Below are 15727 nucleotides of genomic sequence, written 5' to 3'. Positions count from 1 at the left end.
ACACACACACACACACACACACACACACACACACACACACACACACACATTTATGGAGTGTTGGTGATGTGCTAAGCACTGTTTGAATAATGTCACTGTCATGCAGGGAGGAGTCTGCGGGGTCCCAGGGAACCAACCCTCTGGGCATTCTGCTACTTCTTAGTCTACCTGGCAGGCCCTGGGCAAGTGACTTCCGTTCTCTGGGTCTCAGTTTCCTCTCCTGTAATGCCCGAGGATAATGGGTGCTTGTATCTCTGCCCCGGCTTGGTGAGAAAGTATCATTTGTCCTTGGGAAGCTCAGAGAGATGAGGCGAAATGGCCAAGCTTTCTAAGAATGTGTCTTAGTGGACATTTGACCGAAGGTCAGGGCTCTGCCAGGGTCATTGTCCTTATGCCCAGCAATCCCACAGGATGGGCCCCTTTAAGCCACTTTATGGGGGAGAACCCTTGGGGTGGGAATGAGAGACTCCGAAGCCTCTGAGCGGGACTGGGAGGGTTCAGGGAGGGAACGGGGGAGGGTTGGGGCCGTGTCACCAGATGCCCTGGGGGCTCAGACGGAGGCAGGCCAGGTCTCCGCCCTGTTATTCTAGAGGGAGAACAGAATGTGGGCTCTGGGGCCAGATAGCCTGGCTCCAAGCCACGCTCGCCATACCTGTCTGGAGATCTGGGAAATGGGCGCACCCCTGAGGCAGGTGGAAATTATCGGACACCCCGGGGAGGCTGCAAGGGTTTATCTGGCCAGCTGGAGATCCCGCACGCGGACCTCCTGTGGGGCTGGAGAGACACTCGGGGGAGGCCACCCCACCCCTGCCCCGTGCGCTGCCTGAAGAGAGCAAATTCTGGAGCCTCCCGCGTTAACCTGCACACAAACCCCTCGGGCTGGGGAACCGCAGCCCCTGCCCGGCTCTGGGAGGAGAAGGGAGAGAGGGTGCCCTGGGCAGGCCCACCGTGCGCCCAGGGTCGTACATCTTTAAGGGGAAAGAGGCGCGCTGGCCGGCCTCTGCGCACGTCACTTCTTCATTCCTTCCCTCCCCCCTGGCTCGTTCCTCCAACTTCCCGGCCAGCTCGGGGTGATGGGGGGGCGGGGAGGGGGGGCTTAAAAATCCACCTCTGGCCCCTTAACGTCCAGAAACAGCCCAATTCCCCCGCCCCCATCTCCGCTTGATCCGAGTGGGGTTCGCCCTGCAATCCGGGGGTCCCCGTCTGGTGCCCCAGGGCGCTGCGTAAATACGGGAGGGGGGTATCCTGAGACACGGGGGTGGGGGGAGGCTTTCCTTTCTCGCTCGCGCCCTTTTTTTTTCCCTCGTTTTCTTTGAAAGTTGGGTGTTGAGAAGTGGGAGGTTCGGGGTGGGACGGGAGACACATGGGGGAGGGAGGGGGAGGGTGTCAGAGGGTGGAGAGACACAGAGACAGAGACGGGGAGAGAGGAAGAGAGAGACGGAGAGAGGGAGACGGAGGGAGAGAGGGACGGAGAGCGAGGCGGGCGCGCAGGAGGGAGGCGGAGGGAGACCGAGGGAGGAGGCGGCGAGGAGAGCGCGCCGGCCGCGGGAGGGGGGCGGGGGGGCGGTTTGGAAAAATGACTCAGTAAGTTCAGCGCGCCCGCTCCGGCCGGCCCTGCGCCTCCCGCCGCGCCCGGGATGTATTCGTCCCCGCTCTGCCTCACCCAGGTACGGTCCCCGCCTGCCCCCGCCCGCGCCCCCCGCGCCCCCCACATCCCGGCCCCGGAGTTTTGAAGCCGGATGAGGCGGGACGAAAAAGGCGCGCGTCCCTCCCGCCATCCCTGCCCGGGATGCCCCCGCGCGCCCCGAGGGCTGGGGTCCGGTGGGGGGATGGGTCAGGCCGGGGACCCCCCCCCCACATACACCCCCACCTACCCCAGACCCCCTGCGTGGGACTCCCGCCCTGCCCCCCGCCCCCGACTCTCAGGACCTCTCCCGGATGTGGGGGTTCGGTCTGCCGATTTGCACCCCCCCATTCCGACGCACCCCCCCCAACGCTCGGAAGGGTCGGGGTGGGGGCTGGCCCCCCTCCAGCAAGGGCCCTGCGGGAAACCCCCCCCCGTCTGCCTCTGAGAGGAGTCTAGGGGGTCTGACTGGACCCTGGGCCTCCCCAGCTGGCAGGACGGGGACCCCTCCTGTGCTCCCCCATCTCCCCCCACCAGGGCCGCGCGGGCGCCCAGGCCCTCGGCAGCCTTTCCCCGTTATTGGCCCACGTGTGCGTGGAGGGGGAGGGGGCACGAGAAGTTGGAGGCCCGGGAGGGGGAAGGGTGCTCAGGCGGCCCGGCTCGGTCCCCCCCCAGCTCCCCCCGCAGCACCGTCCCGGCATTTTCGCCGCATCGATTCTGGATTCTGGAGCCGCCGCCGCGGGGAGGAGCGGGAGGCCCGCGCTCGGGTCTGGCCCGGGCACTGCGGCGGACGCCCTCGCCAGCCCCGCACCTGCCCCGGCCCCCTCCCCCTCCCGTAGCCTCTCACCCCTGGCCGCGCTCCCAGACTGCCCCGGGGTGAGCCTTGTGCAATGGCCAAGGGGGCGTGTGGGGGTGCGTGGGGAGGGGGCGGCTCCCCCGGGGACTCCTTCCAGCCCCAGACTCCCCGGGGACCCCCGAGGTCTCCAGGTTCCGTTTCCTAGACCGCTGCTTTCATTGTGACGCTGTGTGTCTTTAGTCTGGAGAGGTTCTGGCCTCAGTTTCCCCTGAGGTGACGTGCAGCTAAGGCCGGCTCTGGAGAGAGGGGCGATGTGGCGGGCAAACTGTAAAGTGCGGGCATGTGGGGGGTGCGATTCCAGCGAGGGCCAGGCCGTCTTAAGGAGCGCTTAGTGGGGAGTTTGTGAGAGCCTGGCTTCCGCCCCCGAACAGTGCAGCCAGGGACCCCCCCCCACCCCAGGCATGGTCCTTGGTAGGGTCTTTCTCACCGGCCCCCTGGACCCGACAGGGAATGCAGGGGCTGGTGCTGAGGGCGTCTGAGGCCGTCCTACCTATGATCCCCTAAGTGACCTTCGTAAGTCCCTGTCCCTCTCCCAGCCTCAGTTTCCCTTTCTGAGCAGCTTTGGGGAGGGGTTCCTGAAGAAGGCATCTCTCTGAAGCTCTTCAAGAACACCTAGGGTTGGAGTGGACATGCTGTGTGACCTTGGACAGACTTTGAAGTCTCTGGGCTTATGGGGGGATGGAGGTGCCACCGCTCTGTCCTGGACAGCTGGAAGGAGCCACTCGGGAGGGCTGAGCGGGGAGACGCTGTTCCAGGCTGGGGACGTTGGAAGGCTGCCTGCGCACCCTGGAATTCCCCCGTCAGGGCTGCTTGGGAGCCCGCTTCCCTCCTGCTCGCTGGGGTGGGTCGCGGGTAATGAGAACCCCAGTCCCGGCTTTGCCCCGGAGAACTGCTAACTCGGCCTGTTTCTGCAGGGACAGCGCAAGGTCCCGCCACAGAGGAGCACCCTCTGTGGAAACTGGAAAACGGAGAGGCTCCAACTATCCAGGTGGCCGCGTGCAAGAGACAGAGACAGGACGACAGAGACAGGCAGAGAGACAGGGTCAGGCAGAGAGACAGGGACAGGCAGAAACAGAGGCAGGGAGCTCCCAGGCTGGGGTGGGGACAGCGAGTCCCAAGTGCAGCGCTCACTCCTCCCCTGCAATTCTCCTTTCTGCCCTTCCCTCCACCCAGCCCTGGAGCGAAGCTGGGACCCCCTGTCGGGTTTCTGTTCAGCCTGAATCTTAATTCCTACTGCCCCCACCAAGGCCCAGCCTGGTCTGGGGTAGGGGCGGACTGGGGGACTCAGGAGGACCTCGAGTGTCCCGTGCCGAAGCTTCGCACCTAGGTCCTGGCTTCCTGACTCAGTTTCCCGAATCACGTCCCCTCAGTGTCTCTCATGTTGGTCTCCTTTTGTCTGTCTTTATCTCTTTCTTTCTCTGACTCTCTCTGCGGGTCCCTGTTTCTCCCTGTCTCTCCGTCTCTGTCTCTCCCCTCCCCGTCTCTGTTTCGCGCCCAGTCACTAACGATCTCTTTCCTCGGTCTCTCCTGTCTCTCTGATGGCTCCATGTCTCCCTCTGTCTCTCTCTCTTCATCTCTGTCTCTGCATGTCTCTCCAGTGTGTCTCTGTCTCTGCCTCCCTTTGCTCTCTCTTTGTGTGTCTCTCCAGTATGTCTCTGTCCCTTTCCCCGTGTCTCTGCGTGTCCCCCCTAGCTCCCTCTCCCTGTCTCTGCCTGTCTCTGTCTGTCTCTGGGCCTCCCTCTCCCCCCTTTTCCCAGCTAATTTTACAACCTGAGCCCAACCGAAAATAACTCCCTTTTAGCTGATCCGACCCGGATCGTTCTCGGGAGCCGAGGCTGGCGGGGGTTGGGGGGGCGGGGGGTGCCTCGGTGCCAGCCCGCTCTGTGCCACCCAGGCCCTGCCCGCCAAGGGGGGAGCGGGTGCTGGCGGCCCTGGGGCATTCTGGGAGCCCCGGGCCAGGCTCGGCGGTGACTCAAGTGCTTTTTCACTTTTACTCTTAAGAGGAACTGTGGAGCCCGCGGCTCCCATAAATCCTGCTGGCGGGAAGGCCAGCCTCCCTGCGCCTGCTCCGGGCCTCCCTCCCGGCCTCCCTCCCGCCGGCGCCGCCGCCACGTTAGTTATTCCGGGTTTGGGGCCAAGTCCCTCTTGGCTGCTGCTGTGCAGAGGATTCCCTGGGCCACCTCCACCCCGCCACCCATCCCTCCCTCATTCATTCATTCGGTCTTCCATTCCCTCATCCCATGCCCTCTCAGCAGAACGCCCTCCTCTGCTGTTTCTCCGGAGGGGAAACTGAGGCTGGGAGAGGCTCTCCTCCCGCCCCAGACCTGGGCTCCGAGGCTAGGTGGGAGTGGTTGAGGTGGCAGGGCCCAGGCCTGGCGTGGGTTCTTAGAGGGCGCTTGGCGGGGTGCCTGCCAGGAGCAGGGCCTGGGAGAGGGGTTGAGACTCAGAGAGGGCCAGGGCCTGCCCGGGGCTGGCAGAGCTGGGGCTCAGGCCATTTTCCGTCCGGTGGCTTGGCCAGGTGGGCGCTCACTCCCTGTGTGCCCACCGCGGCCCGATGGCCTCTGATTCACTCTCCACCAGTTGCCACCCCTCTCCCGGGTTCTCTCCCTCTCGGGTTCTCCCCCTCTCCTCTCTGCAGCAGAGGTGTCTCTGCGCCAGGGCCCCGCGTAAATCACCAACGCTGGGATTCCGGCGCAGTCAGCATTCTGGCTCCTCCCTCCCTCCCTCCCTCTCTCTCTCTCTCTCTCTCATTCTCTCTCTCTTCTCCTCTCTCTCCCTCTCTCCCCCCTCCCCACCTCCTCTCTTTCTCCCCCATTCTTCCCTCTCTCCCTGCTCTCCCTGTCTCCTGCTCTCTCTTTCTCCCTCTCCCTCCCTCCTCCTCTCTCCACCCATCTTCTTCCTTCTCTCTGGGTCTATCTGAGCTGGCCTCTCTCCGTTTCACACCGAATGGATGGGAAGCACTGCCTGGGCCTCCTGCCCTGCCCTCCCGCCACAGCTCACCCCCCACTCCCCGTCCTGGGTCCACACCCACCTCCCCTGGGCTGCCGTGGCCTGACCAGGACACATCCATGACCACGTGCAGGGCGCACGCACGTGCACACTCCCTGACACCCACACGGATGGGGACACAGCCCTGCCCTGCCTCGAATCTGCCCTGCAGGGGGGCGCAGCGAGGGGGGTCACCCACACAGAGATCTAGAGCGCCCCTCAGATCTGCCGGAAAACTCCTGCTCAGGAGGCGCCAAACCCAGTATAGTACCTGGTATACAGTAGGTGCCACCTAAGTGCTGCTGCGCTTGTGGTGGTCGCTAAACTAATTTTCCTCTTCCCTGCCGCCACTCCCCGACCCCAGACTGTTTCTTGCGCTGAAATGAAGTCAACCGAAACCCCCGCTTCCTCAGGGCTCCCTGCAGATTCAGGGAGACAGACATTTCCGAGGTGCACAGAGCAGGGCTCGGTACTCAGCAGGTGCCCAGTAAATACCTGTTCACGAGTGAATGAATTCTTTTGGCCGAGAAGTGGGGACTTTGATCTTCCGGAGCCTCTGCCTCTCCCCCAGGAAGCAGAGTAAAAATAAGAAGCAGCGGGCCGGGCGCGGTGGCTCACGCCTGTAATCCCAGCACTGTGGGAGGCTGAGGCGGGTGGATCACGAGGTCAAGAGATCGAGACCATCCTGGTCAACATGGTGAAACCCCGTCTCTACTAAAACTACAAAACATTAGCTGGGCATGGTGGTGCGTGCCTGTAATCCCAGCTACTCAGGAGGCTGAGGCAGGAGAATTGCCTGAACCCAGGAGGCGGAGGTTGCGGTGAGCCGAGATCGCGCCATTGCACTCCAGCCTGGGTAACAAGAGCGAAACTCCGTCTCAAAAAAATAAATAAATAAATAAATAAGAAGCAGAATGGCACTTTCCTCAAGAGTGGGCGACGCCTGGTATACAGTAGGTGCCACATAAGTGCTGCTGTGCTTGTTGTCGTTGCTAAGTCAGTCATTGCATTAAACCTCCCGGGGGCATTTCCCAGCTTCCCTCCCCTCATTCTGTCTGTATTTGCACAGTGCAGGCCGGGCTTTGCGCTGGGTGACAAGGACAGCAGTGACTGAAAGACCCAGGCTCGGAGGACCCCTCTCTGCAGTGCCATTTCTGTTAGTCCTTGTTTTGTCTTTTCTTTTTCTTTCTTTTTTTTTTTTTTTTTTTTGAGATGGAGTCTCGCTCTGTCGCCCAGGCTGGAGTGCAATGGCGCCATCTCGGCTCACCGCAACCTCCGCCTCCCGGGTTCAGGCAGTTCTCCTGCCTCAGCCTCCCGAGTAGCTGGGATTGCAGGTGCGCGCCACCATGCCCAGCTACTTTTTGTCTTTTTAGTAGAGACGGGGTTTCACCACGTTGGTCAGACTGGTCTTGAACTCCCGACCTCAGGTGATGTGCCTGCCTCGGCCTCCCACAGAGTTATGGGATCACAGGCTGAGCCCGGCCCCCGTTTCACAGTCCACTCCATAGCTCCGCAGACACTCAGCCTCTGAGAGGGTGTGCCTTTCTCCGTCACATCCTGGCCCTTCTGGCTCAGTCCTCATTGTCCTCCCGGATCATCAAGGCACAGAGGGAAGTAGGGGACCCAGGGTTCATTTTGCTGACCCACTACCTTGGCAGGGAGTTTGAACCCTGTGGACTCAGTTTCCCCAGATTCCTCACCGTGGCTCACAAGACCCTCCCAGCTTGTCCTCATCCCCTCCCCAACCCTCCCCTCCTCTCCCTCTCTACCTTGTTCACCCTGCCCCAGCCACACGGGCGTCCTCGCTGCTCCTCCGACCCGCCAGGCGTGGTCCTGCCCCAGGCCCTTCGCATGTCCCATTCGTCCATCAGAGAAGCTCCTGGCCTGGAGTGCCGTCTCTCAGGACTTTGTTCAGGGGTCTCCTCCTGCAAGAGGCCTTCCTGGACCACCGCAAGCTAAAAACACCCCCTCCCCGAGATTCTCTGCCCCCAAACTCCTTTAAATTTCTTCCGAGCACTTTGCCCAGCTTGACGTTCTATGTCATAGTCTGCTGATTTTCACCACCCATCCCTGCCCTAGCTCTGGATCAGGTGAGGGCCCAGCCCAGGGCCCTGCCAAGTCCTCGGTGCCGTGCATGGGGCTGGTATGCCGTAGGCACTCGCTAAGTGTTTGTTGAACCACAGAATGAGTCCTTCCCTCACTGGGAGCCGTTCACGTGTCCACAGGCCGTGATGCTCAGAGCATCACCCCAAGGTTAGAACCTGGTGCTGGTGCCAGATGAGCCTGTGATTGTCCATGTGACCGTGGACCAGTCATCCGACTGGAGAAGAGGGCATTAGAACTAGGGCTTTGAAGGGTGCGTAGGAGTTTGGGATAAGTGCAGAGGAGGTGATGAGTTAGAGTCTCCTGAAGGACTGTTGACCCACTTTCACCTGGAAGGCTTTGGTTTGGAAATTGGAGTTTCACGTCCTACTTTGCTGCCCTGGACTTTCAGGGTGGGGGGCACAGGGAGGGGAGTGAGGGGCATAGCCCGGTGGACGGCATGGTCGTTCAGCAGGGGCTTGGCCCAGATGTCTCTCTTCCGCCAAGAAGTCACAGGGGGCTCAGCTGGGGTTTCCAGGAAAGCCCTGGCCTTGTCCCCCTTCTCCTCGCCACCTTGTGATAAACAAAGTCACCACGGCAAGGAACCAGCTCCCCTGTCCCCACCAGGCTGCGATATCCCTTTCTGCCCATTGTAACAGAATGAGAGACTGAGGTCTGTCTTAGGTGATTTGTTTCTTGGGCATTCAGAAGGTGAAAATGGACACTACTGTCACCCAGTCACCTTTCTGTGACAGTGGGTGCCTCAGCCCTCGGCCTCAGGATTGGAGATGGGGAGGTGATAGAACTGGATGGTCCTGGCTAGATCTGGGAAACCCTGGGGGAAGAGGAGGAAAAGCTGCTTGAAGGAGGGGACACTGGAGATAGGGCATTGAGGGATGTGTAGGAGTTTGAAAGGATTTTCAGTATCTAGCTTGCCTTGACTATCCCTTGTGCTGGCTGGGTCTCTGTGGGCAGTGGGAGGTCCCTGGGGAAGAGGTCTTGGTTGTTGCAGGTCTTATGGCACCAACAGAGTGACAGCTGGCCCTGCCTCTCACCTGGTCTGACCCCCCCCGGGGAGAACAAGGGAGGGTAGGGCGGCAGGTCCATGACCCAGTTACAGGCTGTTTGTCTTCCTGCCTCTGTAACTAGCCGGGGTCACCACTGACGTGGGCCCCCACCCCTGCCCGCCTCCCTGGCACCTGTCCCCGGAAAGGGCACAGAGAGGGGGAGGAGCATAGAGGGGGAGGGGTGGTTAGGGAGGAGGAAGGGAACTCAGATCTAGCAGGGGCCAGACTGAAAAAAGGGATTCAGGAGAGAGGGGCTCAGAGGTGGGGAGGGGCTGAGGGGGTTGGGAGAGAAGGAGTTGGGGTGCTGAGTGACCCCTGCCCCTGTCATAGACGCCTCCCCTGCCCCTTCCAGCAACCTCTTATCATGGCCCCACTAAGTGCTAGAGCTTGGGTGGCAGCCACAGCCCCAGCTGGACACCATTGTCCGGGCCTCCTGCCCGCCTGGCGTCCCCTCCACGGGCAGGTCCTGCGCCTCCGTGCATCCTCTCCGCCTCGTCCCACTGTCCCCGCCCGGCTTCCCTGGCCAGACCATCTGGGCTCTGGTCCCGGCTCTGCTGACCGGCTGTGTGACCCTGGACAAATCGCTCCCCATCTCTGGGTCTCGTCCAGGCATGGGCAGGGACGAGGTTGGATGGGGACTGGGCCGGGTCCCCTCCAGCTCCCCTTGGCCTTAGCAGGTTGGCTGGGGAAGCGGGGGCAGCGGAGGAAAAGGGCCCTGAGGTCCGGTCCCCGCCGCAGCTGTTCCGGTGACTCACGCTTCGGGGGACACTGGGGTCGGGGAGCTTCGCTGGGACAAGCTGTCTCTGGTCTCCCTGGGTGGGAGGCTATTTTCAGAGCCTCAGTAATAGATGAAATCTGATGTCCTGCCCCTCCCCCCGCAGCACCCCATGGCTGGAGGTGGCCCAAAGGGACATGGAGCTCAGAGCAGGGAGGGTGACTGGGCAGCGGCTGCCCTGCCCAGGCTGCAGATGGGACCGGGTCCAGCCGTATCTGCCAGCACGCACAGTGGGGGTCCAGGGTCACGTCTCCCTTTCTTCCCAAGACCGCAGGCTTACGGAGAGCTGGCTGCTCTAAGAAAGGGACCCATAGCCTTCCAGGGGCTCAGGGTCCTGCTTCTTATCCTCACACCGGCCCTGAGAGCCTTCGGGACCCCAGCCAGGTCTCCGCCCCTCTCTGAGCCTTAGTTTCCCCGCCACAGAACACCCAGGAGGGCCTCGGGCTGTTCCTCCTTCCTGGAATATCAGCTGCAATCAAAATGACCCTTGCAGGCAGCATGTGGCGGTAGTCATGAAAACACCCCAGTGTCTTGGAGGGGCTGAGGCTGGAGGGGCACTGGAGCCCAGGAGTTCCACACCGACCTGGGCAACATAGCAAGACCCCCGTCTCTGTTGCAAAAATTAGCCGGGCATGCTGGCGCATCTGTAAGCCCAGCTACCCGCCTGAACCCCGGAGGCGGAGGTTGCAGTGAGATCACGTCACTGCCGTCCAGCCTGGCAACAGAGCGAGACAGTCTCAAAAAAAAAAAAAAAGAAAAAGAAAAAAAATATCCGACTACCTTGGGAGGCTGAGGTGGGAGGATTACTTGAGTCCAGGAGTTTGAGACCAGCCAAGGCAACATGGTGAGTGAGACCCCATCACTGCAAAAATAAAAATAAAAATTAGCCAGGCGTGGTGGTTCGCACCTGTAGTCCCAGCTACTCGGGAGGCTGAGGTGGGAGAATCGCTTGAGCCTGGGAGTTCAGGGCCCAAGTCACCTAAGATTGTGCCCCTGCTCTGCAGTGAGAACCCCATCTCTTTTTATTTTTTTGAGACAGGGTCTTGCTCTGTCACCCAGGCTGGAGTGCGGGGTGGCGCGATCTTGGCTCACTGCAACCTCTGCCTCCCGGGCTCAAGTGATGAGACCCCCTATCTCTAAAAGACAAAAAAAAGTAATAAAAAGGACAATAGCAATGTGAGTTGTAACCACAACGATGGCCGCATTAATAATAACGTAGCCCTTTGAGAGGTGGGGGGAGGAGCTGGGGGAGAGGTGCAGGTTTCTGTGTTAGGGAGGGGTCATCCCTTTGCGAAACGCGCAGCCCAGCGCGGTCAAGGCAGGGAGAAGGAAAGGCGGCTTTGCTTCTCTTTGTCTTCGTTCTCCTCGAATTTATTCCACCTTGCGGCTGAGAAACCAGCTCCCAGATGTTTTTAGTTTGTTTTATTTATTTTATTTTTATTTTTTTAAGATGGAGCCTTGCTCTGTCGCCCAGGCTGGAGTGCAATGGCGCAATCTCGGCTCACTGCAACCTCCACCTCCCGGGTTCAAGCGATTCTCCTGCCTCAGCCTCTCGAGAAAGCTGGAATTACAGGCACGCGTCACCACGCCCAGCTAATTTTTGTATTTTTAGTAGAGACGGGGTTTCACCATGTTGGCCAGGCTGGTCTCGATCTCTGGACCTCGTGATCCACCCGCCTCAGTCTCCCAAAGTGCTGTGAGGCATGAGCCACCATACCTGACTATTTTTAATTTTTTTAGAGAGAGGGTCTTACTCTATCCCCCAGGCTGGAATGCAGTGGCACCATCATGGCTCACTGCAGCCTTGACACCAAGGCTCAAGCGAACCTCCCACCTCAGCCTCCTAAGTAGCAGCTGGGACTGCAGGTGCAAACCACAAGAATTGTGCCCAGCTAATTATTTTTGCAATTTTTAGTAGAGACGGGGTTTCCCCATGTTGGCCAGGCTGGTCTCAAACTCTAGGGCTCAGGAGACCCTTCCACCTCTGCCTCCCAAGTAGCTGGGACTACAGGCGCGTACCACGAAAATTATGCCCAGCTAATTTTTGTAGGGATGGGGTTTTGCCGGCCAGTCTCAGCGGCTCACACCTATCATCCCAGTACTTTGGGAGCCGAGGCAGGCTAATCCCCCGAGGTCAGGAGTTCCAGACCAGCCTGGCCAACATGGCGAAACCCCATCTCTACTGAAAACACAAAAAGTAGCCGGGCATGATGGCACGTGCCTATGATCCCAGCTACTCAGGAGGCTGAGGCAGGAGAATTGCTTGAACTTGGGAGGCGAAGGTTGCCGTGAGCCAAGATCACGCCGTTGCACTCCAGCCTGGGTCACAAGAGTGGAGCTCCATCTCAAGAGAAAAAATAAAGAGATGGGGTTTTGCCATGTTGCTCAGGCTGGGTTTGAACTCCTGGCCTCAAGTGATCCACCCACCTCAGCTTCCCAAAGTGCTGGGATTACAGGCGTCAGCCACAGTGCCAATTCCCAGATCCCAACTGTTATGCTGACTCAGTTTCCCTTGCTGGACACTGACAAGAATGGGAGGGGCTTCCCCACACGCATACAGGGAGCAGGGGACCTCCCACTTCTCCATAGGCCTCTCCAAGGGGCAGCTGTCATTTTCGTGGAGAAGTCAAATGGGTGCAGATTCCAGTCCCACCTCTGCCCCTCCATGGCCAGGTTCCCCCTCAAGGCCTCAGTTTCCTCATCTGTAGCATGGGTGTTCTGGCCGCCCTCAGACACCAATGCGTCATGACTGGGAGTGGGTTGAAGACCCAGCCCTGGCCCTGTCTCAGCACGTCCCCAGCCCTCGGCTTTTCCATCTCCATAACAGGTCTACGGGGAACGGGGTGGCCCCTCCCCGGCTCTGAACCTTCGTGGCTGAGCGTCTGCGTCTCTGCTCTGTTTCTGTAACAGCACAGCAGGTTCATGGAAAGGGGAAAGCGGGGAGAGGACCCCTACTTGGGGTGCTCTCCTCCCCCTGCCTAATTCTGGTGCATTTGAATCTCTTATCAACCTCACCTGTCCTGGCTCCTGCAGTGGCTCCGTCAAGAAGTCCACCCACCCCTCCATCAGCCCCGACCTCCAGGCAGCCCTCATGTCTGCCTGTGGCCCTCAGCCAGGCCTGTCTGCACGTCTGCTCTTCAGAAACAAGCTTTTTTACAATTTTTGTTTGTTTGTTTGAGATGGAGTCTGTCCCCCAGGCTGGAGTGCAATGGCATGATCTCAGCTCACTGCAATTCTCCTGCCACAGCCTCCCAAGTAGCTGAGATTACAGGCATGTGTCACCACACGTGGCTAATTTTTTTTGTATTTTTAGTAGAGACAGGGTTTCACCATATTGGCCAGGCTGGTCTCGAACTCCTGACCTTGTGATCCACCCGCCTTGGCTTCCCAGAGTGCTGGGATTACAGGTGTGAGCCACAGTGACCAGCTAAGACTGCCTTTTTTTTTTTTTTTTTTTATTTTTTTTTTTTTTTTTTTTTTTTTTTTTTGAGGCTGGAGTGCAGTGGTGAGATCTCGGCTCATTGCAACTTCTGCCTCCCGGGTTCAAACGATTTCCTGCCTCAGTCTCCTGAGCAGCTGGGACTACAGGCCCGTGCCACCGTGCCCGGCTAATTTTTGTACTTTTAGTAGAGATGGGGTTTCACTATGTTGTCCAGGCTGGTCTCAAACTCCTGACCTTAAGTGATCTGCCCGCCTTAGCCTCCCAAAGTGCTGAGGCACCGCACCTGCCTCATTTTTTTTTTTTTTTTGAGTCAGGGGTCTCACGTTGTAACCCAGGCTGGAGTGCACTGGTGCAGTCTTGACCCACTGTGGCCTTAACCTCCAGGGCACAATTGATCCTCCCACCTCAGCCACCCAAGTAGCTAGGACTGCAGGCATGCACCACCACGCCCAGCAAAGCTTTGATTTTGTAGAAATGGGGCCTCACTATGTCATCCAGGCTGGTCTTGAACTCCTGGGCTCAAGCAGTCTACCCACGGTGGCCTCCCAAAGTGCTGGCATTCCAGGTGTGAGCCACCATGCTTGACTGCCCACCCTAGTTCTTTTTTTTCAGACGGAGTTTTGCCCTTGGCACCCAGGCTGGAGTGCACTGGTGTGATCTCGGCTCACTGCAGCCTCCTCCTTCCGGGTTCAAGCGATTCTTCTGCCTCAGCATCCTAAGTAGCTGGGATTACAGGTGTGTGCAACCATGCCTGGCTAATTTTTTGTATTTTAGATAGAAATGGGGTTTCACCATGTTGGCCAGGCTGGTCGGGAGCTCACCTCAGGTGATCCACCCACCTCGGCCTCCCTAAGTGCTGGGATGACGGGTGTGAGCCACCATGCCCAGCCTTTAAAAACATTTTTTTTGAAACAGGGTCTTGCTCTGTCACCTACGCTGGAGTGCAGCCATCGCAGCATTAAACTCCTGGGCTCAAATAATCCTCCCACCTCAGCCTCCCGACTAGCTGGGACTACAGGTGCCAACTACCAGGCCTGGCTAGTTTCTGTTTTGTGTGTGTGTGTGTGTATGTGTATGTGTGCGTGTATGTGTGTGTGTTTGTGTGTGTATGTGTGTATGTGTTTGCGTGTGTGTGTGTATGTGTTTGTGTATGTGTGTATGTGTGTTTGTGTGTGTATGTGTGTGTGTTTGTGTGTATGTTTGCGTATGTGTGTGTGTATGTGTGTGTGCGTGTGTGTGTGTGTGCGTACGTGTGTATGTTTGTGTGTGCGTATGTGCGTATGTGTGTATGTGCGTGTGTGTGTGTATGTGTGTGTATGTGTGTATGTGTGTTTGTATTTGTGTGTGTGTGTGTGTATGTGTTTGTGTGTCTATGTGTCTATGTGTGTGTGTATGTGTTTGTGTGTGTATGTGTGTCTATGTGTGTGTGTGCATGTGTGTGTGCGTGTGTGTGTGCGCGTGTGTTGGTTGTTTTTGTTTGTTTTGTAGGGATGGAGTTTTACGGTATTGCTCAGACTGGTCTCAAACTCCTAGGCTCAAGCAATCCTCCTTCCTCGGCCTCCGCAGCGCTGGCATGACAGGCGTGAGCCATTACACCCAGCCCAGCCTTAGCTGTAATAGGCCCAGAATAGGTCCACGACGTCTGTGTTCTCCCAGCCTCAGTTTTACGCGTCTGTACAATGAGTCTTCCAGGAGCCTCCAGCTGACCCCCTTTGCTTGCTCCGTCTGTGTACTGGGGTTCAAGATGGTCCAGCACAAACTCCTGTCGGCTTGTGCCTCTCACTTAGTCCAAGTCTCAGTTTGCTCATCTGGGCAATGGGTACTTGCAGGTCTCTGATAAACTCCTCCTGGGTCTCCCTGGCCTTCCATTCACCCCCAGTGGCATGCACGGGTCTGTGGGACCCCCCTGCCCACCTCTGCCAAGCCCCCCCCCCCCACTCTGCGGTCTGTCCAGGGCCCCTCCGACCTCAGCCTTCGGGGCCGGGGGGTGGGTCCACCCTCCACGTCCCTGGCGCCCCTGACCTCTCGCCTGTCCGGCCCGCAGGATGAGTTCCACCCGTTCATCGAGGCCCTGCTGCCTCACGTCCGCGCCTTCGCCTACACCTGGTTCAACCTGCAGGCGCGGAAGCGCAAATACTTCAAGAAGCACGAGAAGCGGATGTCAAAGGACGAGGAGCGCGCGGTGAAGGACGAGCTGCTGGGCGAGAAGCCCGAGGTCAAGCAGAAGTGGGCGTCGCGGCTGCTGGCCAAGCTGCGCAAGGACATCCGGCCCGAGTGCCGTGAGGACTTCGTGCTGAGCATCACCGGCAAGAAGGCGCCGGGCTGCGTGCTCTCCAACCCCGACCAGAAGGGCAAGATGAGGCGTATCGACTGTCTCCGGCAGGCGGACAAGGTGTGGCGGCTGGACCTGGTCATGGTCATCCTGTTCAAGGGCATCCCGCTGGAGAGCACCGACGGCGAGCGCCTGGTCAAGGCTGCGCAGTGTGGCCACCCGGTCCTGTGCGTGCAGCCGCACCACATCGGGGTGGCCGTGAAGGAGCTGGACCTCTACCTGGCCTACTTCGTGCGTGAGCGAGGTGAGGTGCGGTGCGGCGGCCCGAGCGGGGTGGCGGGCAGGGAGAGCGTCTGACGGGGGTGACATGGTGCAAGGAGGGTCTGAGGGAGGAGGCCGGTGCGTATAGATGTGATGTGGTAGTCTGAGGGGGGAGGTGGGCCTGGGAGAGCATCTGATGGGGGTGACATAGTACAAGGAGAGTCTGAGAGAGGAGGCTGGTGCATACAGATGTGTTGTGGTGGTCTGAGTGGGGAGGTGGGCCTGGGAGAGTGTCTGATGGGAGTGACATGGTACAAGGAGAGTCTGAGGGAGGAGGCCGGTGCATATAAATGTGATGTG

At 59.2% G+C, this 15727-nt stretch overlaps 1 protein-coding gene across 7 annotated transcripts in view; it reads left to right on the top strand.

Moving 5' to 3' along the window:
- NFIC (nuclear factor I C) overlaps nt 1-15727 on the top strand; it is a 99300-nt gene that overhangs the window by 7001 nt on the left and 76572 nt on the right. For 3 of the 7 annotated variants that reach the window (XM_032252300.1, XM_032252298.1, XM_032252296.1), the window contains exon 2: nt 14879-15410. In XM_032252300.1, the coding sequence (XP_032108191.1) occupies nt 14879-15410 (532 nt within the window). Of the gene's footprint in view, nt 1-1537; nt 1668-14878; nt 15411-15727 lie in introns of those variants that run through there. The other 4 variants (XM_032252301.1, XM_032252299.1, XM_032252295.1 and 1 more) reach the window with 3 other exon arrangements.

The sequence above is a fragment of the Sapajus apella genome, unplaced genomic scaffold (assembly GCF_009761245.1).
Source record: "Sapajus apella isolate SASKATOON/1434 unplaced genomic scaffold, GSC_monkey_1.0 scaffold77, whole genome shotgun sequence".
Lineage (NCBI taxonomy): Eukaryota > Metazoa > Chordata > Mammalia > Primates > Cebidae > Sapajus > Sapajus apella.
Note: the sequence above shows the minus strand (reverse complement) of the source record. Positions and strands in the feature narration are given on the sequence as shown.